The sequence below is a fragment of the Clupea harengus genome, chromosome 13 (assembly GCF_900700415.2).
Source record: "Clupea harengus chromosome 13, Ch_v2.0.2, whole genome shotgun sequence".
Classification (NCBI taxonomy): domain Eukaryota; kingdom Metazoa; phylum Chordata; class Actinopteri; order Clupeiformes; family Clupeidae; genus Clupea; species Clupea harengus.
The window spans coordinates 1,070,001-1,095,101 of record NC_045164.1 but is presented as its reverse complement, the minus strand read 5'-3'; the positions used below and the strand labels follow the sequence as shown (position 1 = coordinate 1,095,101).

The 25,101-nt window shown below is 47.1% G+C and overlaps 1 protein-coding gene across 4 annotated transcripts in view; it reads left to right on the top strand.

The window, feature by feature from the left end:
* pcdh15a (protocadherin-related 15a) overlaps window positions 1-25,101 on the top strand; it is a 217,214-nt gene that overhangs the window by 71,209 nt on the left and 120,904 nt on the right. For all 4 annotated transcript variants that reach the window (XM_042709568.1, XM_042709569.1, XM_042709567.1 and 1 more), the window contains exons 4-5: window positions 12,867-12,881; window positions 13,352-13,417. In XM_042709568.1, coding sequence (XP_042565502.1) covers window positions 12,867-12,881; window positions 13,352-13,417 — 81 coding nt within the window. The remainder of the gene's footprint in view (window positions 1-12,866; window positions 12,882-13,351; window positions 13,418-25,101) is intronic.

Genomic DNA, 25,101 nt, shown 5'->3' with positions numbered 1-25,101 from the left:
TACAGCTGGAGATTATCCTCCGAGAGAGATGCAAACAAATGCAAATGCTCCCCTGTTTTCCCTCCGTGTGCATGAAGAGGTCTCCAGACTGTCCTTGGGGAGAGACTGACAACCAGCGTTACACAAGTGTTTTTTCCGAAGTTTACCACAAACATGTTTAGCAAGTCTTCGAGAATCAAATGTGAGCGAGGGATTTCAGACAGCTTCTTAATCAGGTGACGAAATGCCATTGATTTCTAATTGCCTGATTAAATTCCAGCCTGAGCCATGAAAATTAGATGCAAATTGGCCCAGCCACAGAGAATTAAAAGGGCTTTTCAGTCTTAAATGGATTTCCCCGAAAGTGGAGATTGATATGTCCGTTTTTTTCATTTTTTTCAGTTCTCAGTTGAAAATGATTTGAGTGCATCAATACTTTGAAAGCTCAGATTTGCGTTCTGAACAAATCTCTGTTCTTCGTCACAGGCTCTATTTTATTCTCTCTCTCTCCTCAGTTCTTCTTCCCTTATCTCTCTCTCTCCCTCCCTCCCTCTTGGATGTAATTCATTAAATCAAAAGGAAATCGTTATTACCTCTGCCAAGGAGGTTATGTTTTCATTACCGTGTTGGTTTGTTTGTTTGTCTGTCAGCAAAATTACACAAAAACTACTAGGCCGATTTTAATGAAACTCGGCGGAAAAGTGGAGCATGGGCTATTAAGTTCGGGAGCAGATCCGAATCAAGCGGTGGCTCTAGGTATTTTTTTCCACTTCCATATTGACCTTGGCCGAGGTCTTCAAGTGCTCTTCTAGCTCTTGAATAATGGCCGTAATTTCCCAACTATTAGTCGCGGTTTATACATTGATTTTGTAACATTTTCGCAGCACTGCTGTTAATACTTGGGTGCGGTCTATACATGGGAATGCATTTTTTCCCGCCTGGAAGTTAGTAATGCCTACAGTAACTCTGCCAATGGTGGAATGGGTCTTTCTCCCTCTTTCACGTACGAATCCCATGAATGTATCAGGTCAAAACAGCATGGGATAGAACAAATTTACATTCACCCTCGGCTGTTTGTATTTCCACCTAACGGGATAGTACAGAGTTCGAACCTCGGCAAGTGGTGTGTAAAACTTGCGTGGTCTCACGCCAGTTAACCTAGCTATGAACTATCCTTGCTATCTCTAGCTTAGGGAACCATCTTAACAGTTGGTATTTGCTAGCGTGTGTACTATGAACTCATTTTAATATGAAGTGGATATGAATTTGTGTTAATATGAAGGTACACAGGCACTCAGAGGGTTTCTACCTATCGTAGCTTTTTAACTATCCTAGCTATCTCAAGTTTGGTAATCATCTTCACAGTTTGCAGGTGCTAACATGAACTCATGTTAATACTGTATGTGTGAACATGAACTCATGTTAAAAGTTTTATAAGCACCCTGAGGGTTTCTACCTTTTCCTATCATAAATTTGAGAAGACTGTAACATCATGGAACTCTGCCATTTTAAAGGTTATTAAAAAAGTTTCCTTTAGCTAGCTAGCTAGCATAGCAACTAGATAACCACAGCAACAAAATAACACCATTTGCTGCATAACCTGAAGCAAAGTTGAATTTCTCAAAATCAGCTCACCGATAAAAGGCAGTCTGTTACTCTGATATCAATGTAGTGAGTGAAGGGGGTGAAGTCCCCCCTCCCACTTGCCTTTCTCGAACATATTAATTCAGTGGTAGCCAGGGGATCTATTAACGATTCGACTTAAACATTTAGCGTCCATTCTCACACAACACCATAACACTAAATAAACACTTAATGAATGCATGGTTCCTTATCGCAGTTCACTGCGATATAACAGTATGGTACATGACGTCAGTCATGGGGTACAAATCGAAGCATTTATCTATTCACGCCTGAAAGGCCGCGAGATCTGTCAGCGCGCGCTCCTGGGCCCGCCCCCCAGGAGTCCTATAATCTTATTACGCGCCCTCAGATCTGCCTCTTTTGAAACTTCGCAAGACGGAGTGAACATCTCCGAGCATATCTCAAACGCTCTACGACAGTCAAAAGAGTTTTGTGTGCTTTTCGCTCTCTACGGGTTGGTGAGTTATCTGGGTTCCTTAACCCTCACTAGCTCAGGGCGCTACAAGATTCATTGGCTCAACTACATTTTGAAAGTAGTGGCTGCTATCCTGGCTGCCTGGCTGGCTAAGTTTCTGACTAGCCTGCTAGCTTGCTAACAACGTGTTCGTTGCAGATAGTGTGCTTGTGTTTTAACATTCTTCTCTACTTTCAGATTGAAAAAAAGATGGCCAGACACTACCCTGACTGCGGTCACGTCCGTCCCAAGGGCGACCGCCACCGTCGGTGCGTGACCTGCCTAGGCAGGGACCACGCAGAGGGCGCGCTTTCGGGCAAAGCCCCTGTCTGTTCCATCTGTGCTAGCCTCCCGCTAGCTAAGGCTACCAGGCGCCTTGCGTTCTGGAAGCGCAAGGACGCCGAGGAGACTGCACTGGTTCCATCCGGGGCTAACGCCCCCGTAGGAATGAGTGCATCTTCAGCCTTGGACTTGGTGAGCGTGAGCAGTCGCCTTGCAGCGGCAGCTCCGCCCCCGGGTCTCTCCCCGTCTCCGCCGCCTGTCAGCCCTGGGGCTGCGGGCAGCGAGGCTGAGGAGCTTCAACCAAGCGGTGTCCAGCCTGAACTCGAGCTGGGCATCAGCCTGGATGATGATAGTCTGCTAGACTTCTCCGATGAGCACAGCTCAATCGCTGAAGCAATGCAGACGAGCCATGACGTTAGGATGCGGGTGGAGACACCTCCTACCTCGTCTCGGCTCCTGGGCCAGCAACTCCACGAGGTTGCGCTGAGAGCAGCCAGCTGCCTCGGGCTCCCTCTCCCTCCCCCTCCCAGCGTGCGGTCCTCGCTGCTAGACGGGGAGTTTTATGCTGGCCCCGTCTCGTCAGTTCCCAGCTGCATCCCCTTTTTCGAGGAGGTGCACGAGGAACTGCAGGCGACATGGGCGATACCCTACTCGGGCCGAGCCCCGGGGCCGGGGTTCGCGCCCTACATGCAGCTCCACATGGCTAAGGAGAGGGGCTACCTCTCCTTTCCTCAGGTGGGGGATGCAGTAGCGGGCTACCTCTCGCCCGCCTCCCCCACGATGCGTCTCGGCCAGAAGCCTCTCCTGCCCACGCGGGTGGGCAGACACCAGGCTCAGCTGGCAGAGAAGTCCTACTAGGGCAGGCTGCCTGCACAACCAATACGGCTGCATTGCTACAGCGCTACCAGGCAAAGCTCCTGACTGAGCTTGCCTTGTCGCTGGGGGAAGATCACCCGTCTGTGGCAGAACTCCGTCGCGCGACGGATCTGTCGCTCAGACTAACTCGGTGCACGTCACAGGCACTGGGGAGGGTGATGGGTGCCGCGGTGGCTACCCAGAGGTCTCTGTGGCTATGACTGGCTAAGCTGTCAGACAGAGAAAAAGCACCACTCCTCGACGCCCCGGTCTCTGTCCAGGCTGCCAAGTTCGAAGAACAGCAGAAGAGCAGAGAGGTATTCCAGGCTTGGATGCCTCGCTCTAGTGGCACGGGTGAGACGTCCTCCTCAGGACACACCACACCCGCCTTCCAGCGCAGCCTGCAGCACAGCAACCAGCTGCGCGCCCTGCCCAGGGCGCAGCCCAGGCTCCGCGGCAGCACTCCGCTCGCCACGGGCGAGGCAGAGGGAGACCTCAGGCTTCCTGATCGTGACAGTCAGCCACTCGTCACACAGGGGGGAGCGGTGGAGCCCACACCACCTCCACAGAAATCAGCCCGTCGCTCACATGTGGAAATCATGTCCAGCACGGTAAGCAGGTTCTCACAAGCACCACAATCATATGTCCTAACTCCTGTCCCAGATGGTGCAGTGCCCAGGCATGCTTGTGCAACTCCCCCCGCGATGCACACAGTGCAATCGCACCCCCACATTTTTTTCAAAAACATGAGGGGGCAGCCTCAGATCTCGTCTCCCTTCCTAGGCGGAGTGGGTGTAGATCTAGGCTTAGACTCATTGACCATGAGCGGGTTAGAATTATCGGCCAATATTAGATCTACGTGTGTTAAACAAAGCACTCATGCCGCTACGGTTCAGAATGTTGACCCCACGCAGGCTTGTGCAGTTTATAAGGCCAAACGATTGGTTTATCACGATAGACTTAAAAGACGCTTATTTCCACATTCCGATCCACCACTGACATCGGAGATATCTGAGGTTTGCGTTCGGAGGAATAGCGTACCAATTCAACGCACTCCCATTCGGCCTGTCCCTAGCGCCGAGGGTATTTACAAAGTGCGTAGAGGCAGCCATCGCCCCATTACGTCTACGCGGCTTACGCGTTTACAATTATTTGGACGACTGGTTAATTGCGTCTCATTCAGAGGCTGCAGCAGTGCAGGACGGCCATCTAGTGGTGGCGCACCTGTATCGACTGGGCTTTGTAATAAACAGGGAAAAAAGTGTTCTCTGCCCCAGGCAAGTTACGCATTTTCTGGGTATGATTTTAGACTCCACCTCCATGGAGGTCAGGCTGTCTCAAGAACGGATAAATGCCATCAAAACATGCGTGCGCCAGTTCCGACGGGGACAGTCAGTCTCGTCGCTGTGCTGTCAACGCCTGTTAGGAATGATGGCGTCGGCCGCTATAGCGCTCCCGTTGGGGATGTTGCGTATGCGGCCATTCCAAATATGGTACCTGTCTATGAAGCTCAACGCAGTCACAGACAGGCATCGCAGAGTAGTGGTGTCCTCCAGATGCAGGAAAGCCCTGGCGATCTGGAGAACCCCCTGGTTTCTCGCCGCGTCGGGCACTATGGGCATAGTGTAGTGTCGCGTGGTGGTGACCACAGACGCTTCCACCAAAGGCTGGGGAGCTGTCTGCGAAGGGAGAGGCGTGAACAGTCTCTGGTCTGTGACATAAATGTGTTAGAGCTGCGAACAGTAGTCCTAGCTCTACAACACTTTCTGCCCAGGCTGAGTGGTCAGCATGTACTAGTGAGGACGGACAACACTGCCACCTTGGCGTATATAAATCGCCAGGGCGGAGTTCGCTCCCCGTCACTACACCATTGGGCGACTCGCCTGCTCCTTTGGGCAGCGAGGCACGTCCTGTCCCTCAGGGCAGTTCATATACCAGGTCACCTCAACTACGGTGCGGACCTGTTATCGAGGGGTGATCCTCGAGCAGCAGACTGGTGCCTTCACCCACAAGTGATAGGTCAGATCTGGGTGCGTTTTTTCAAGGCGCAGGTGGACCTGTTCGCGAACAGGCAGAACACCTGCTGCCCGCTCTGGTTCTCGCTAGGGGGCGACGATCCTCCACTAGGCATAGACGCGCTGGGCCACCAGTGGCCAGCTCTACCCCTATATGCGTTTCCCCCGATCCCGCTCCTCCAGCAGGTGCTGTGCAGGATTGCGGACGAGGGCAGGGAATTGATATTGATAGCCCCCCACTGGCCCAATCAGCCGTGGGCGGCGGATCTAGTCAATATGTCAGTGCAGCAGCCTTGGGAGCTGCCTCTGCGGAGAGACCTCCTAACGCAGGCGCACAGGACAGTGTGGCACCCCCATCCGTGGCGTCTCAGAGCCTGGCACCTGAAAGGTGCAGGCTCATAGCGTCAGGCTTGTCGGACGCGGTGGTGGCTACAATACAGAGTGCCCGAGCTGTATCAACACGGGCTCTGTATACGCTGAAGTGGCGCAGTCTTGAGCGGTGGTGTGCTGCGCGTCAGCACAACCCCATTAACTGTGCGCTGGGCGTTATTCTAGAATTTCTACAGCAGTTGTTTGATGAGGGGAAGGCGGCTTCTACTCTCAAAGTGTACATGGCTGCCATTTCAGCCTGCCACGCAGGCATTAATGGCAGTTCTCCTGGCAGTCACCCGCTAGCGTCACGCTTTGTGGCGGGGGTGAGACGGCTCAGGGTGCCAGAGAGACACCTCATACCCTCTTGGGATCTGCTGGTGGTGTTACGTGCTCTCACAGGGCCTCCGTTCAAGCCCCTGGAGACAGTGGACATAAAGTTTGTCTCTTTAAAGACCGCGCTGCTGCTGGCGTTAACGTCAGCAAAACGCGTTGGTGACATGCAAGCCCTGTCAGTCAGTCCATCGTGCCTTCAGTTTTCGATCGCTGGTGACAGAGTGGTTATGCGACCTAATGCTGCTTACACACCTAAAGTGGTGGTAACCCCATTCCGCAATCAGGTGATTGAATTAGCAGTTTTCTCGCCTCCTCCTTTTGCGTCGGCAGAGGAGGAACGTTTGAATAAGCTCTGTCCAGTGCGCGCTCTCCGCTGTTACGCAGAGCGCACTAGAGCGTTCAGACAGTCAGATCAGCTATTCGTGTGCTTCGGTGCACGCGCAAAAGGCAGACCTCTTTCAAAACCGAGCCTCTCCCGTTGGATAGTAGAGGCTATCGTGTTGTCTTATAAGAGCTTGTCTTTAGATCCCCCGGAGAAGTTGCATGCGCACTCTACGCGGGGGGTTTTCGTCTTCCTGGGCCTTACTAAAGGGCGTCTCAGTGGAAGATATTTGCAAAGCTGCAAGCTGTAGTTCTCGCCACACTTTCATTAGATTCTATATGTTAGATGTGGCTGAACCTAGTTTTCTTCATAGCGTTCTGCGGGCAAGCGATCTCTGAATCCCCTGGCCTGAGAACGATGTATATGATAAGTGTGTTCATTGGTGTCTACATGTTATGTTGCACATGAAACATTTCAGGGTGGTTTCCTACAGGCGCAGGATCACGATCCTCGCCGCCTATGATAAAGGTTGCCCTGTTAATATGTTCACCGCCAGCGGCCGTAGGAACCTCTATGAGGGCAAAGGCTTCAATAAAGCTTGTGTGTGTAATTGGCTGCCACTGTATTATCACGCGGGAATGTATAGGGTCCCATACTGTTATATCGCAGTGAACTGCGATAAAGATCATCTTGGTTACTTACGTAACCTCGGTTCCTTAAGCAGGAACCAGATATAACAAAGTTGGCGTGTACAGTGTTACCTTGGATTGATTGTCTTGCTCAGTTTCTTTCCGAGGCAGATCTGAGGGCGCGTAATAAGATTATAGGACTCCTGGGGGGCGGGCCCAGGAGCGCGCGCTGACAGATCTCGCGGCCTTTCAGGCGTGAATAGATAAATGCTTCGATTTGTACCCCATGACTGACGTCATGTACCATACTGTTATATCTGGTTCCTGCTTAAGGAACCGAGGTTACGTAAGTAACCGAGACGTTTTTCACTGTGAGTGGAAATGAGGTAGCCTATGTGTGGGTGTGTGCATACGTGCGAGGAGAGGTGTAGGTTTTTTGCTTGAAATGCCCATCCCATACAACATTTAAATAGGTAGTAGTGCTTGCACCACAACTACATGGCATTTAATTTTATGCAACCGAATGATGTAACGTTGAACAAACTGTGGTTAATACACGGGTGCGGTCAATACACAGGTTGCATTAAAAAATTGCATACAATACTGAAATGCGGTTTATATACAGTATGGTGCGGTTTATAGTTGGGACAATACGGTGTTGGGTCTTATGTTCTGTTGGAACGAGCTGAAAAAGTGTTTCTTCATTTCACTAAAACCGAGCCCTGCTATATTTCATCACCTTTTGAATGTATGACAAGTATTCAAACAGAATTTATAGAACTGGAGTTATTACTTCTCCTACACCCTGCAATTGGTACTCTAAATCTGTTATGCTTCACCGAGGGGCAGACTGGTCATTGTAGTTCTTGGTAATTCATTTCTCATTTGTTGAGATTGCTGAAGCCAAATGGGATTTCCCTCCTCTCTCCATGAGCTCCAGTTAGCTAATATTGCCAAATCCCTCAGCACAATAACAACAGCAAACACCACGTACTCCACACACTCAGTGTGGAAACTTCAGTGGTTGACGCCCAGCGACTCCTGGATTAGTTTGGCAGGCAGGCCTGGTTTGTTTGAGGGCACTGGTTGAGCAGTCTTGGGCCCATGCTCTCTGGACTGTGATTAGTCCACTTCAGCCTCACTGATAAGGCCGGGTCTTATCTGGCCCCTCTCCCTGCCTCAGGGACACCCTTGGGGCATCTGGTCAGCCGCCAAAGCAGCCCCCAGGCTGTGAAGATGAGAGTGGCCGCTACCCCCGAAATGTTGACTCCGTACTCCGTGCTTCTATCACTTTAACATCTAATTATACCAAACTATATTCGATAGTGGAAATTGACCACGGGTAATAGACTTAGCTTAGCAGGAACCGGGGTGCATTAAGAGAAGATTCTCTCTGACAAATGTATGTCAAGATTAGTAGGAGTGTTTCCTTTCCGCATGAGGCTAGTGAACCAAGACCTCGACACCAGAGTTATTCTTTCGGTACATCCGTAGTGTGTGTGTGTGTGTGTGTGTGTGTGTGTGTGTGTCTTGCTTCATGTGCAGATTTGGACTCATTCTCTCCACCCCATATTTGAGACATCAACATTATCTGTTAACAGGCAGAACAGATCCCACCCATACTGCATTAAGGATCGCTACAGATCTGCACTCTGTCTGCTCCTCACAGGGAACCATGGTGTATTAAACTACACCCCTTTCCACTAAATAAGCATGCACACACACACACATACACACACTCACACATACACACACGCACACACACACACATACACACACACATGCACACACACACACATGCACGCGCCCACCCTCAACCTTTAGCTTTTGGCTTTTCAGGATTTGCTCTGGCCTCTTTGATAAGTGGATCAAATCATAAGCTGCTTTACAGTGGTGTGTTTGTGTGTGTGTGTGTGTGTGTGTGTGTGCGCGTGTCTGTGTGTACCAACTTCTGTGGCTTACCCAATTACTAACCTTGTGACAAGCACTAGATATAGAGTGGCATGTTGCCATGTGCTCACTTGCAACAAAACTATAAAGGCTCTCTCTGTCAGTATGAATTTTTGTGTGTGTATGTGTGTGTTTGTGTGTGTGCATATTTTGTGTGTTTTTTGTATGTTTGTGAGTGCATGTCTGTGTGTTGATGTACTCACCCCAGAGTCTGGTTCCTCAGTTAAAAGCTTCCTCTCTGACCATCTACCCCCATAATTAATTGGAGCGTTTGTCTGAACCCCAATGACATATGTCCTCTTGATAACTCTTGATGAAGCTGTGTAAATGGAAAATGCGACATATTAAGTATACTGAAATGTTTCTTTTTTTAGCTATGTACTAAGTAATTACCAAGCAAAGGCTTTTTTTTAAATCTTTGAAATGCACTGTGCACATACACACAGAACATACACACAGGCCTGTATGCTGGCTGTGTGTGTGTGTGTGTGTGTTTGGATCTCGTCTCCTCTGATTCAGCTTCCCTTTGAGCTTGATGGGAGTCCTGTGTCTGGCTGCCAGTGTTGGATACCACCCTCTTCCTCTCCTCCCCTCTCTCTCTCTCTCTTTTTCTCTCTCTCCTGTGCTTTCTCTTTCTTTGTCTGTTCTCTGCAGGGGGGCATTATACTTGCCATTCTTCTTCACCTCCAATAGCTTGTTCCTTTCTTCCCTAAAGTACGTATTTTTTCTGATGTGCCGTCTGCACAGTTTAAAGCAAGAGCCCCTGTGAGTGTCCTTTGAACCCTCTGTGGGGCCAGTGGTGTGTGTGTGTGTGTGTGTGTGTGTGTCTGTGTGTGTGTGTGTGGGTGGGTGTGTGTGTGTCTGTGTGTGCCTGTGTGTGTGTGTGTGTGTGTGTGTGTGTGTGTGTGTTAGGTCTGGAATCTCTCCTCCTCAGATCCATGCAGGGTGATAACCAAGATAACAAGCATGCCTATGCATTCCTATGCAATGTAATGTACTCATGTCTGTGACCATGTCTATATGTGAGTGAGCGGTTGTTTTTATTTGATGGAGTATGCTAATTTGTGTGTGTGTGTGTGTGTGTCTCTCTGTGTGTGTGTGTGTGTGTGTGAGGTGTGTATGTGCATCCTTTCCTTTTCCTCTCTGAAGAGTCTATCTGCATCAGAAAAGGCACTCTTCTCCACTGCTGACTGACAAAGCCTGCGGTCCCTAAGTGCTTTTAAAAGTGGGTCGATAGTGTTCTGGGAAGGCGACATGCGTGCACAGCTCGATATTTTATACGTTAGCCGAGGATTTGTTTTGAACACCAAAAGAATGGGGGGGGGCACCCACTTACAAGACATTAAGCGCGTCCAGCTCTCTGGGATTAGAGAGGGCACCTGGGAACTGTTGATTTGTCCAGGAGGTATTGTGCAGTCGTTGCAAGCTTATGACTTTGTTTGTATTCATAACCAGCGACCAGCGTTGAGGAAAACACAAGGCTGACATTTTGGAAGGCGGAATGCCACCCTCTCTGGGAGACACAGGAAGACTGCTCTCCCTCTCTCCCTGGAGCGTCAGATAGACTGCTCTCTCTCCCCGGAGCGTCAGATAGACTGCTCTCTCTCTCCCCGGAGGCGTCAGTTACAGATGGACATCATAGGATGCTTTTCATTCATATTTTTTTGTAATCTTTTTTTCCTCACGAGCTGCAGCAGAGAGGCATAAACATGTGGCCAAATAGCAGTGCAATGCATCGATCGGCCAAGCTAAAGAAGACAGTGTGTGTGTGTGTCAGTCGGGGTGTGTGTGTGTGTGTGTGTGTGTGTGTGTGTGTGTCATTCATTAGAGGCCCTGATGGGTGGAGTGGCACAAGCAGTCATTTTTCTGTCAGTTCATGGCTTAAAAGCCTCTCACCTCTTTCTTCTGGACGGCAGGGCACTTCAATTGGGCAAAATGGGTCCATCAAGATTTTGATCAGATGTCGAGGAACAGGCAAGAGGGGGTGGGGTGAGGGTGTGTGTGTGTGTGTGTGTGTGTGTGTGGGGGGGGGGGGGGGGGTTATGTTGTTGGGGAGCAATCAGCTGGAAGGTGTGCAATCAGCAAAGTGTGCAATCTGGTATCATTTCCCTGGCATGCGTGACTGCTGGTGAAAATAGCACGTTTCATGTTTCACATGATACTGAGACACATTTAACAGACATTAAAGCATTTTTTCTGAGAATAGCCCTGAACCTGTGCCCTCTTGTTACGTCCCATGAAGGTGAGGTGTCAGTGTGTGTTTGTTTCTGTCTATTTCTCTCTTCCTGTGTGTGTGTGTGTATGTGTATCTGTATCTGTATCTGTGTCTGTGTCTATATTTGTGTGCGAGTTAGGGACTCAGGGAGATGTTTGTGCCTACAGGCCTTTAACACTCTCCAGCAGAGCTTCTCTCTGTTCAGGTCAAGCTCAGCGCTGGCCTCTCTTACCCTCTGCCTGCCTCTCCTACCTGGCTGCTTAACTGCCCATACAGGATTAATGCCGTCCTGGCTCCTTCAGGTGTGGAATATGAGCCAGGGCAGAAGGAATTCAATAACTGCCTGGAAACTGAATTACTGGAGCAGGTCAATCCTGAGTAATGTTTTTTGCCCACATTTTGTGCAGGTCAGTTAATTTTTTGGGAAAAAAAGGAAACCCCTGGCTTTATTCAGAAAGGTTTCTGCCTTACATCGGAGCTGAGGAAAGGATAAGTGATGGCAGGGTGAGGCCAGGATGGTCATCAATTTTTGATTAGAAGACTATCTGCCTATAGACAGAAGGAGCCAGGTGCTTGGTTGCGCAAGGAGGATTGGACCACATAAGGCAAATGGGACTGTGTGTGTGTGAGTGTGAGTGTGAGTGTGAGTGTGAGTGTGAGTGTGTGTGTGTGTGTGTGTGTGTGTGTGTGTGTGTGTGTGTGTGTGTGGTGTCACTGTCTCTGATAGCTCCGAGTTAACTGACACCACTGACTCATAGACAGCAGATAGCTTACGCCATGTCACTGCAGACACTCAAAGCTAATTGTATTTATTTGTGTGTGTGTGCGTGTGTGCTTATGTGTGTGTGTGTGTGGGATTGTGTGTCTATATGTTTGAGTAAGACTCTCTGAGAGAGAGCGTGTGTGTACTAGGGCTGAACGATCAAAAGTCATTGTAAGAATAAACACAAGGCAATGCACTTTTTAAACACTGTGTGCAAAGTGTACCATCTTAAAAAAAAAATAAAAAAAAAATAAAAAATATTTTTTTAATTTTTTTTTTAGACCACGTTTTTAATCGCGACCGTTGCGGTTAGAAAATCGCGTTCTATCATATCGCGATTAAATCGCAAATGCAATTAATCGTTCAGCCCTAGTGTGTACATGTGTGTGTGTACGTGAGTGTGCACGTGAGTAAGACTGAGAGAGAGAGAGTGTGTGTATTTATGAATGTGTGTGCATGTGCGCGTGTGTGTGTGTGTGTGTGCATGTGCGTGGCAGTGTCTGTGTGTGTGTACACGTGCACGTGAGTAAGATACACTGAGAGAGAGAGAGAGAGTGTGTGTGTGTGTGTGTGTGTGTGTGCATGTGCACGTGAGTAAGATACACTGAGAGAGAATGTGTGTGTGTGTGTGTGCATGCTCCCCAGACCTTCTGAGGCCACTGATGTCACTTTTAGCTAAAGAGTGACTTGCCTTTTAATTGGTTGGTGAGCTCATTGAATAAAGGCTGTTATTCATGTCCTTATAAATAGATTTATGACATTGGCCTTCAGTGGCTGTGCGAGCATTCTAATGCCCACTGACACATTGATACCTCTTCCGCTATCTCCAGCTGTATCTCCGTGTATAAACAAGGCACCTGTGATCTGACTCATTCCTTTACACACATTAAAAAGCTGCTTTAATCCGACTAATCCTTCTCTGTCCTCACTTAAGATCTTGCAGTTGCTCCTCTGATGTATTTTCAGTCTCAGTTGTTCATGTTTTTCTCCCGCTCTTCTCCTCCTCTTGTCTTCTTCACTCTCTCTTCTCTTCCGCTGGTGCCACTAACACAGACTGGCAGTATGAGGGTAAGATGGAAAGCTGTTTGCCCCCCCCCTCCCCCCACCGGTGTAACACCCCCCCCAACACTCACCCTCCCCACCCTGCCTGTCTAGTCCTCTCTCTCCCCTCCCATCCCTTCCGAGCTCATACTCAGCCTCCTTATCTGTCATTATGCTCCTTTTATCTTCTTGCTTCCACTGTCCCCTGTCTTGTCCTCCCTCACAGGTGCTTGCTGTCAAACCTGTTATGCACGAATCCACCAAGCAATATTGTTCATGGTCTTGTTCAGGTCCAGCCATTGTTCATCCCTGCTACCCAGTGGCTATACCCCACATGTTGATTGTCCTAGTTATCCCTGCCCCAGTTGTCTTTAGGTGTTAAGCCTGTGTAATCACATATACTAAGACCAAAGGATGTAGAGCTATAACACTGTGACCTGTGCTCACTCTGATGTGATGATTTTAATGTGCTTCATTGTCACCTCTCTGATCCACAGAGTGTAAGCTGTCCCGGTCAGGGCCCCCGGCCACCATCGTCACCATTGATGAAGAGAGTCCCAACGGTAAGCACCGAGTCATCACTTCCCGCCCCCCACCCCACCTGCTGGGAGGTTTGGTTTACTGATGCGTTGTCGGCCCTGTTTGGTTTGTGTGTTTGTCTTTCTCTCTCTGCGGGGCTGTGGACAGGTCAGACGCTCAGAGTTGCTTCCAGTAAATTGTCGGCATGTCATGAACAGAGAGGAGGTGTGTTTACTATAATAACAACTGATTGGGCCTCTGTTATTTATCCCGTTATTGCTATAATGTGTACTCTAATTAGCATAATTAGCATAAGCCATGTGTAATTGGCACCCTGGTTTGCTCAGGCTGTTGTTAGATAATGTTGCCTTTGTTCAGTCACCATACCTGTGAGAAAAGGTCGGCACACCATACTCATTCCTACATGGGCGTCCAAGTGCTAATGTGAAAGACTTATGTCTGTGTGGGGGGCAGTTTGCCTCTGTTAGGAGCTGTAGGGACAGTTGAGAAGTCCCCAGGGAGAAGGCAGCCACTGCTCCAGATGGTGTTTTGCTGTTTCCATGGCGCACTGGGCCCTATTACTGGAGCTGTCCCGTCTGCCCAGAAAGCAGTCCGCCACACGAGCGCTCCGCCACACGAGCGCTCCGCCACACTAGCGCGCCGCCACACTAGCGCGCCGCTAATAGTAGCCCACCCCATGACGGCTGTTGGGCAGTTAGTGATGCGTTTGACAGATGTGTCCGTGTTTGTGTTTGTGTGTGTGTGTGTGTGTGTGTGTGTGTGTGTGTGTGTGTGTGTGTGTGTGCGCGCAAAAGGACATGTTGTCTTACTGTCTGAGAGGTGCCTATCTGGATTCACCAGATATACACTTTGGAGGATACACAATCAATCGAACTGTACGTTAGACACATGGGCCCCTAATTAGATAGATGCACATCGTTGGTTTTTACGTGCAACAAAGAAGGACATTTTACTAGGGGCACGTTCATTTGGTTATTTCATAACAAGTGTATTGACCTAAGCACCTTTGAAGCTGGACCGATGCCTCATTTGGGTGTGTCTGATCAAAAAAGATAGGCGTTGCCTGGAAATTGATTTGAGGAGGGCATTCTACCACTTTCTTCATTGAAATGTATCCTGCATCTTGGTTTTCAACGTTTAGCCGGCATTTGACAGCATAACATTGAGCACTCAGTTATTGATCGATCATTTAACCCAACAAAATACGTCACCTAACGTCTCTCAGTATATCTAATGGACTTTAACCAAACAAATGATAAGTGGCTTGTCATCACAGCACAATTCCTGCTGATATGATGATGATGATGCAATTAATTTATAGCGCACTCTACATTCAGTTGAATCTCAGAGTGCCACAGTACATAGTAAGAACATAGTTACAGTTTTTTCCAATAATTTTAGTTCTTGTACCTATACCATGTTCACATTCCCAAAACACTTAACACATCGAGCACACCAGTAGACCATATGAACCAAACTGTGGATACTTGCCCCTATGCTTAGATACAAATGCCGTCAATGACACCTTCTTCCAAAATTCATGGATACCTGTCCCAGTCAATGTTCACTACCAGCAAAACACTGTGCAACTACAGCATTTTTTGCCAATGTTTAGATACTCTGTTACTAATATGCAGTTTCACCTGTCCAATACAGGTTTCCCGCTACTATAGCATCCTATGAGTGCATACATGCAAATCATATTTTTTCTCAATTCCTCCATATGACTATTAATACGTCACACGCGTAGCTCACAGCTCATTGCCTTTTGTCTCTTGGTCTCTCTTGCTTTCTGTCTCTCTTTACCTGTACATGTGTGTCTATCCATCTTCTCTGTCACTCTTCTCTCTTTCCCTCTCTCTCTCTTTCTCGGTCTGCTTGGTACTAAATCCAGCTCTCCAGGGCTTATCTGTCACTGCCCAGAAGCCCTTGGGGTAGTGGAAGCATCTGTGTGGTCTGAAGGGGAATGGGAAGAGTTTTCAGCAATTAAACAGGTGGATGTGTGTGTGTGTGTGTGTGTGTGTGTGTGTGTGTGTGTGTGTGTGTGTGTGTGTGAGAGTGTATGTGTTTGTGTTTGTATTTGTGCTTGTGTGTGTGTGTGTGTATGTGTTTGTGTTTGTATTTGTGCTTGTGGGTGTGTGTGTGTGTGTGTGTGTGTGTGTGTGTTTGTGTTTGTGTTTGTGTTCTTGTATTTGTGCTTGTGGGTGTGCATGTGTGTGTGTGTGTGTGTGTGTGTTTGTGTGACAGGTCATGGAGGGCTCTGGCAGGTATTTGGGAGGCAGGTTAGCTGAGTTTAATGAGTTCGCTGCGGACGTTGGCCCAGGCTCACGATCTGTTTACAGAGCACACTGCTTACTGTCAGGGCTGGAGCGTTATTCTCACACTGAGCTCCGCTCTCCCGAGTGCTGCCTTATGGGGAGGAGTTAACGGAGTAGTGTGTGTGTGGGTGTGTGTGTGTGTGTGTGTGTGTGTGTGTGTGTGAGAGAGAGTGAAAAGGCAAAAGGGAGTTGGTTAAAGGAGTGTTGTTGATATATTGGGGAAGTGTTGGAGCAGGTAGGTGTGTGGGTAAGCATGTATCTGCTTGTACATGTGTCTGTTTTGCATTTGTATGTGTGCGTGAGAGAGAAGGTATTCCTCTAATACAATGGCTGCCCAATCATAGTTGACCAAAGATAAAAAGCACCACCCAAACCATGAAATGTATTAAACCGAAGACTAATCTACAGATGCTCAGATTCAGTTGAAACTCCATTAAGTACAATGTATGGTTAAGGTTAGGGTAAGGGGTTGAGTTTTGTTAAGGTGATGTCCAGTGAATAATTAGAAAGACTGAACTTGAATTTCGACAAGGCTCTGTAGGCGTACTATCCAAATAAAGTGTTACACAGGCCAGAAACAAAGGCAGCATGCAAAAAGCCCAGACAATCATTAATCCAAACAAACAGGGGAAAACCCTGGCTGAGAGGCTGTAGATTATAGCAATTGATTCCCCGGCCAGAAGCTTCTCTCTCCTCTACTGCTGTATCCAGCAGCTTTTAAATGGCTCTTTATTGGGCCAGGTGCAAGCCATCTATCCATTAGCAGTCAATCAGTCTTGGCCTTAGCAAAGCTACCTGCGGAGAGGATACACAAGAAGAGAAAACACACACGTAGACAGGAAGACATAGGAAGGGTTGGCTGTGTGCAGATGACAAGCATAGAGATATAGGCTAACACTGTGTTGTGTTGTGCAGGTGACAAGCATAGAGATATAGGCTAACACTGTGTTGTGTTGTGCAGATGACAAGCATAGAGATATAGGCTAACACTGTGTTGTGTTGTGCAGATGACAAGCATAGAGATATAGGCTAACACTGTGTTGTGTTGTGCAGATGACAAGCATAGAGATATAGGCTAACACTGTGTTGTGTTGTGCAGATGACAAGCATAGAGATATAGGCTAACACTGTGTTGTGTTGTGCAGGTGACAAGCATATAGGCTAACGCTGTGTTGTGCAGATGACAAGCATAGAGATATAGGCTAATGCTGTGTGTTGTGCAGGTGACAAGCATAGAGATATAGGCTAATGCTGTGTGTTGTGCAGGTGACAAGCATAGAGATATAGGCTAATGCTGTGTTGTGTTGTGCAGGTGACTGAAGTGTATCAGTTCTTTGAAGGATAATGTTTACCTGCTGTCTGCTTCTCATTTCTTCACCTCCCTCCCTTAATACATGTTGACAGAATGAGATGATGGAATTGAGCTGTCAATTTAATACAAAGCAATTATCCTCCTCCGTGGCTATTCAGTAACCTCTCACAGTATGCTCTTTTTCTCTCTCTCTCTCTCTCTCTCTCTCTCTCTGACTCTGTCTTACTTACTTACTCTGTCTTGTCTTGTCTCTCTCTTCCCTCCTTTCCTCTCTACTTCCACTCCTTTTCCACCGTCTTCTATTTCCTCTGTCCTCTCTTTCCCTCTCTTTCTCTCTCTCTCACTCTCTCTGGTATCTTTCCTTCACCATTCCTGAGCCCTTTCTCTGCTTCTCCATCCATTCTATTCACAAAGTTGTCACGGAGTCGAGCTCTGGATAAAGCAGGCAGGAATTAGCTGTTTTTCCCCTAATGGCCTTGGTATGAGTCAGAAAATGAGTCAAGTTGTCTATATGTGGGACAATAGTGGTTGTGACCACTGACATTTTCCTCCTTAACTACACTGGGTCACATTTTCAGGGAATGAATTGACCAAGATGATAATCCCCAATCATTGTCTTTTGTTTTCAAACACCCAGTAGCTGTTCTTATCAATTCTTACCATCGAAATTGCCGCATGCGAGTAAGATGAAAACAAGAGAGAGAAACTAAGATGATTATAAAATAACTCTGACATTGACAAACTTGCCTAATATCAGTCTTCAGAGTTTGTTTTAGCTGGAGGCTGTCATGCCTCAACCTTACATGTCTTTGGTTACTGTGCTCACTTCAGTATATCTGGCTGCATACATCTGAACATACAATCTGGCGATAGTGGTTCAGGAGGTAGAGGAGTCGTTCAGCAATCAGGATGTCGCAAGTTTGATCCTGACTCCTCTTCACCAAGTGTCGAAGTGTCCTTGAGCAAGACACTGAACCCCCAACCGCTCCTGATGCGCAGGTTGGCCCCTTAGATAGTAGCCTCCGCCATCAGTGTGTGAATGGGCACATGTCTTGAGGCATCCATCTGCAAAATGCTCTGAGTGCTCTATGAGTAGAAAAGCGCTATATAAATGCAGTTCCTTTACCGTTACCATCTGCATGCTCAAGCCAAGCACTGTCTGCGCCTCATGTCCCCAGATTGGAGACGCTGCTCGCCATTTTCACCTCGAGCCCTGGTGGTGATGGGACATGAATATGAGGGCGTGTGCTCTGCATGTGGACATTGCTGTATAGTGTGTGTGCGTGTGTGCGTGCGTGTGCGTGTGTGTGTGTGTGTGTGTGTGTGTATGTATGTATGTATACATGTGGTTGTGTCTGTGACTGTGTATGTTTGTGTGTGTCTGTGTGTATGTGTGTGTGTGTGTGTGTGTGTGTGTGTGTGTGTGTGTGTGTGTGTGTGTGTGTGTGTGTGTGTGTGTGTGTGTGTGTGTGTGTGTGTGTGTGTGTGTCAACAGCAGCCCCTCTGTGGATTCGCATTGGTCATGGATGAATGTACATTGGTTGATGAATGCCTTGATTTGAAGAGAGGGAGAAGGTCAGGTTGTCTTGGTGTGTGTGTGTGTTTGTCCTTCTTCCTGCAGCTGTTGTAGTATTGTGCCATAATGGAGGTGTCTTTAGTGGTTAAGCTACTTTCTGTGAAGGACGGGGTTTATCCATGTGAAAAATCAGGTCAGATTGAACTCCATCCTGGCTCAGCTTTGCTATCTAACTGTATGTGTGTGATTAAATGGACATAGTGATATGATTAGGATGCGTGTTAAATGCTGGGATTAGACCATAGGACATGTGTCAATTGTCATTTGGGATCGAGTCAGAGCGAGACAGACAGTGTTTCGAGGTTTTTGGCAGAATCAACATGAGTTGGTTGTTACTGTTTTGCTAAAAGGGTCTGTGTGCAGGGAATTTGGGTGATTTCACAGTGTGTTTATTTGTGTGTGTGTGTGTGAGTGACTGACTGAGTGAGTGACTGAGTGAGTGACTGAGTGGGTGACTGAGTGAGTGACTGAGTGAGTGAGTGACTGAGTGAGTGAGTGAGTGAGTGAGTGTGTGTGTGTGTATTTGTGTGTGTGTGTGGGGTCAATTAGTGAAAGTGTGTACTGAAAGTAGGATTACTGTCTAACACCTGCCACTTCTGGATTATGTCAAGGCACCTGCCCCTTCTGTACTCATGTCCACTGGTGTGTGTGTGTGTGTGTGTGTGTGTGTGTGTGTGTGTGTGTGTTGGGGGGGGGGGGGGGGGGGGGGGGGGGTTAGGTGTATAGGTGGATGTATAGTGCAGTGGCAAAAACTGTTCCTTCTCCCTATTGTTTTTACCGCCTGGAGAGTGCGGGTGCAGGTTTGTCTGACTCGCAGCCATTTCCCATAATTAATCCAAAATTGCGTTCCTGTTGTGTTTCTGATACATTTATTCCAACGTAAATAAACATGAAAATTAAATGTATAGATTCCAGTGTGCGGATCCATTCACAGTCAGCACTAGGGTTAGGCCAAGGCTTCCAGTTGAGTAGGCCATAGCTGTGCAGACCATAGCTGTGCAGACCATGGTTGATCTGGCTGAGGTCAGTGGCGGTATTGTTCTGTCACCCGCCTTCTCCCCGCCGTGCGCAAATCACACCAATTTATAGGCCAGCACCCTCACCACCTGAATAGGGTGCACACTTGCCAAACACAAATATACAAAAAAATGAATAGATTATGAAAATAAGTGTTAACTCAAATGCGGCTCCTACATATAGTGTGCAAACACCACTGTAACTATGGCCATGCGTGTGCAGAGCGAGCGTGTCTGTTTGCATGTTTACATGCTTGCAGAAGAGGCAGTGCTTTTTTTATCCTCTCTCTGTGAGTCAGCTTTAGCCAGCTCTTGGATTAGCATAGAACGTTATTAGTTCAGCACTGCTCTTGTGCTGTTTTTTCAGCCCTTGTTGTTGTTGTTGTTTACTTTCTGGTCTTATACTTCAGCATGTTGTGTTTTTTGCCCACTGCAGGCAGGGTATGTCAGGGTTAGGTTTGTAATCTACTGGCAGTGGGTCACGATGAAGCCAAGGCCACAGTTAATGGATTTTTTCTCCTTCCAAAGGGTGAACATATGGATTAGAGAGGCCACCCTGAGAGCTGCACAGCACAGGTTTTACCCCACGAGAGTCACAAGAATTAAATACAAAACAGCAGAGCCATATTCACGTGTATCCGTCTTCTTTTGCATTTTGTTAACACAAATAAAGTGTTTGTTTTGCCATGCCCTGAGCAGCAAGACTACTCATGTCGAGATGAACTGCATGATGTTAGTTTTTACCGATTTCATTCAAAGTGAATTCGCCTGAGTGTGGTTGATTTAGCACCACATTCAGGTTGTTTGTTTGTTTTGGTTTTGTTTTGTCTTTCCCCCGGGAATATTGCGAGTTGAGATATGTCTGTCGATGAAAATGAGGAATTAGTTACATTATCATGTGGAGGGTTAAGCGGTGCTCCGATGGCGCCCGTTCGTTTTTTGCTCCTGCTGATCAGAGCAGAGTTAAGTGCTCTTTGATTGCCGCGAGAGCGGCTTTGTAATTATGCCGTTGTGTGGGTGTTTTAATGGGTGTTTTAATGGGTGTTTTAATTAGTTTTATATCCGAGCTAATAGATTTCTCTGCTTTTGTGCTCCTGGTTAGTTTTGATTAGGAAGACGGTGGAAACAAGCCTCAGTACGTTTCTTTCTTTTTTTCTTTTTCTTCGAATCAGTTCTTCCTTTCCCCCTGAAATTGCTTTTCTTCCAGTTGGATTTCCCTTCCTGCGTTCCATTGCACTGGAAATGAGAAACAGTTCTCCGCAGAACACATGAAGGTACTGAAGGTACCAGGCCTTTTTTCCCCGTGCAGTTCTAAGAATCAGAATGGACGATCCTTTCACTATTAGACTCCAAACAGTCGAGCTGTGAATGGGGCCTTTCAGGAAATGTAAACCTTCAGATGCTCACACTGAGGATCGTCTGGCCTGTTCCCAGAGCTGTCCTCTCTGGACCAACCCTAGCTCTGTCCACTGAAGCACTTTCATCTCTTTTAGTGGCTTTCGCTTGGTGTCCTCTGGCTGTCTGCTTAAGTCAAGTTGGGCCTGGCTGACGTGATTAACGATTTCTTCCTTACATTCCCAGTCACTAGTCTTGCTTCACTGCTGAACCTGTCACCTTTCTGTCAGGCCTAGTCTACAATGTGGCCTCTTGTCATGATAATGAGGTCCAACGTTTGGACAGAGGGGTGCTGATCCAGTGGATATCCAAGACCCCCCCCCCCCCCCCCCCCCCCCCCCACCCACCCGGAATATCAATGGGCTTTAGACAATGCATGCATGCAACCTCACCATGTGACACTACACTCCTTTGGCATTGCCACCAGCCTTAAGCCAACTTTCAACACTGTCTCCTCCAATCGCATTAAATGTGTTGCCCTGCTTTATGCTGTGTTATTCCTGACACATGAAGTTTTACATGGGGGTTATGTGAATTCTTCCTTGCCTTTTGTGAGACTCTGGCTTTGTTTGAAGGCTCATGCTGCCATTGAGGATCTCTCGTTGTGCTGTTTGGTTTTGAGTCGCCTGACTCTGGGCTCTTTTATTTCAGCCTTATTGGTGATTTTCATTTCTGTTATGTGTTTTGTTCCGTTTGACCGTGGTTGAGAGTGTTTTTGTTAACAGGGGATGAATAAGGCAGTCATTTCATTTCTCCTCATACCTGTGCTACTATGTTCACACTGAAAGAAGCAGGGAGAGGGAGAGAGAAAGAGAATGCGAAAGAGAGAGAGAGAGAGAGAGAGAGAGAGGGGGAGAAAGAAAGAGTAAGAGAAAGAGAGAGGGAAGGAGAGGGAGAGAGAGATGGAGATGGAGAGGGAAAGAGAAAGAGAGAGAGAGAGAGAGGGGATATACGGAGAGAAAGAGGGGAAGAAAAAGAGGAAGATAGAAGGAAAGAGAGAGGGAAAGAGAGAGAAATGTAGATAGAAGGAAAGAGAGAGGTTGTAGAGGACACTGGGAAGAAGCCTACCGAGTAAAGGATAATAAATGTTAAAAAAAAGCCAGAAGCACAGAAGTGAGAAAGAAGACTAGATAAGACAGAAGAAGAGTGATAAAGAGATAAAGGGAGCGAATCTGTGAAACAGGGAAGGATAGAAAAGGTCAGTGTGCTGGAGTAGGCGTCACAATCAATGTGCACACTTACATAGACAGGCACACACACACACACACTTAAACACTCTTAAACACACTTAAACACACTTACCGTAATTTCCGGACTATTGAGCGCACCTGAATATAAGCCTCATGCACTGAATTTTTTAAAAATAATTATTTTTAACATAAATAAGCCGCACATGTCTATAAGCCGCAGGTGCCTACCGCAACATTGAAACAAATTAACTTTACACAGGCTAAAATGAATATCAAAACTAATACAATAGTTAGTTTTGCCAGTTAGATAAGTGCACTGTTGCTTTAAGAGCGCACAGTCGCAAGAGTCAATCAGAAGCTAGAACGTTAGATTGAAGACAGACGCTAGTTTGAAACCAGTGAGCTAAAGAACTTGAAGACTGGATTTGTATTGTTGTAAACTTTTATTTTATTTTCTAAAGTGTTTTGAGTTGTGTTCTGTCTACGCTGGTAGACTGTGGTTATTTTGACATTAGTTAAGTTATTGAGAGATACTGAGAAATCGCGTGGAGCTAAGCATCCATGCGGCTGCATCCATGCTAGCATCCTAGCTCCACAAAGCCACCGTAAACACAAAGCCACCGTAACAGTAACAGGTATCATAATCCATAAATTAGCCGCATCGTTGTTTAAGCCGCGAGGTTCAAAGCGTGGGAAAAAAGTAGCGGCTTATAGTCCGGAAAATACGGTACATTCATGGTCATGCCAGATACCAGGTGAGAAGGATTGGTAAAGTTAAACAGTCTCAGCCTGCTGACCTCTTTTGTGACATTAAGTAGAAGTACTCAAAGGCGCGTGCGTGTGTGTGTATGAATGTGTGTGTGTGTGTGTGTGTCTGTGTTGGGGGGCATTTGCATGGCACAGCTTTTAAACTTAAAGGCCTTGTGGAATGTGACTTTGTGTTCCTGTGTGTGTGTGTGTGTGTGTGTGTGTGTGTGTGTGTGTGTGTGTGTGTGTGGTCTTACTAATATTACTAAATTATTTTAAGTTGTGAACCTGTCTCCTCTAGTTAGAGGTTTGATTGTTAAGCCTAATGCCCATGATCTTATTAGCAGTCATGAGGTAGTATGCCATCAGTTCAAAACCCTGCCACAAGACCAATTACACACTCTCAGACCAACTCACACACACACACACACACACACACACACACACACACACACAAACACACACACACACACACACACACACACACACACACGGACAATGGTCAGATTCTTGCAGTGACTGGTACATAGTGCATATCCTAGGATAGACAACATTTTTGGGAATAATTGTGTGTGTGTATGTGTGTTTGTGTGTGTGTGTGCGTGTATGCGTGCGTGCGTGTGTCTGTGTGTGTGTGTGTGTGTGTGTGTGTGTGTGTGTGTGTGTGTGTGTGTGAGAGAGAGAGATGTGTGCACTAGCATGCTTCTCAACAGTGTGTTGTAGCAGTCCCTGCCTTGGCACCTTAACTCATAGCCAAGACTGTCAATCTCATCATGAGATCTAACCCAATTAACTGCCTGTCAAAATACATTAGATCATCGGATAGATCAGTTGTTTGTTTTCAAGCTTGTGTATATGTGTGTGTGTGTGTGTGTGTGTGTGTGTGTGTGTGTGTGTGTGTGTGTTTGTTTGTGATTGTGTGTGTGTGCGCACTGACTGACACTGACTCCGTGAAAGACAGTTCAGATGCACTACAACCCTTCCCATCACTCTTCACACATGCTGAACATATCCTCTAAATCATTCATGCACTATTGGCAGTGTGTGTGTGTGTGTGTGTGTGTGTGTGTGTGTGTGTGTGTGTGTGTGTGTGTGTGTGTGTGTGTGTGTGTGTGTGTGTGTGTGTGTATTTGTGTGCGTGTGTGTGTCGATGTGTACTTGACCGTGTATGTGGATGTGTGCCATCATGCATAAATGAGGGTGTGTGTTTGTTGAAGCTGTTCACTTGAGCAGAAAATCAGGGAAGATATTGTTTGTTGCGCACATTATGTATGCCGGGAAGGCTGACTGCGGGCCCCTGGCTGTTTGGGAGACGGTGGGAGGACATGGCTGTTTGTGCTCTGTGTGTGTGAAGCCTGGAATCATCTAGAAGGGGATCCCCACATTGTGGTGAGGGAGAGGATAGTGTCTGTTGCGCGCCATTCACAGGGTATAATCCATCGCGCGTCCTTGAAAGTGAAGCTTAATGAAGTGACCAAGGGTGGGGGCGTACTCCTGGTTGTGTATTGAAAGTGGCCATTTAATTCATCCCAGGCAGATCAGTACAAGATGGCCCCTTCACTGGCCGGTGGCAGCATGTGTATAATATTTATATTTATGGTGTTTAGAAGAGAGTCTGCTTTTAAATTAATGAAGCCGGGCAGTGACTGGATCAGGGGCTAAATTGCATTCTTAAAGAGTCATATTTCAAATTCACACGAAACTAGATACTCACAGACAATCCAAGCCTGCCCCTCTTTCTTTCTCTTTCTTTTCCTCTATCTCTCTCTCTCTCTCTTTCTCTCTCTCGATATCTGTCTCTCGTTTTCTCTCTCTCTTTCTCTCATACGTACACACAGGCTCATACACTGTGTTACTAACAAACACCTATGCACACGTATGTGCATTGAGTGTGTATCTCTTATCTAAAATCTTTCTTTCTTAAACACACATGCACACGAACACACACACACAGAGAAACACACACACACACATGTGTGCATCCCTTATCTGAAATACAGAATGGAAGAAAATAGAGTGCTTTCAAAATGAATAGTTCTGTGGACTTGAAGCTCTTTGTTTGTAGAAAAGCACTCTTGAAAGACTGAAAAGACCAAACTAGAGGTTTGAGCCGACTTAGGATGTCTCTCTCTCTCTCTCTCTCTCTCAATCTC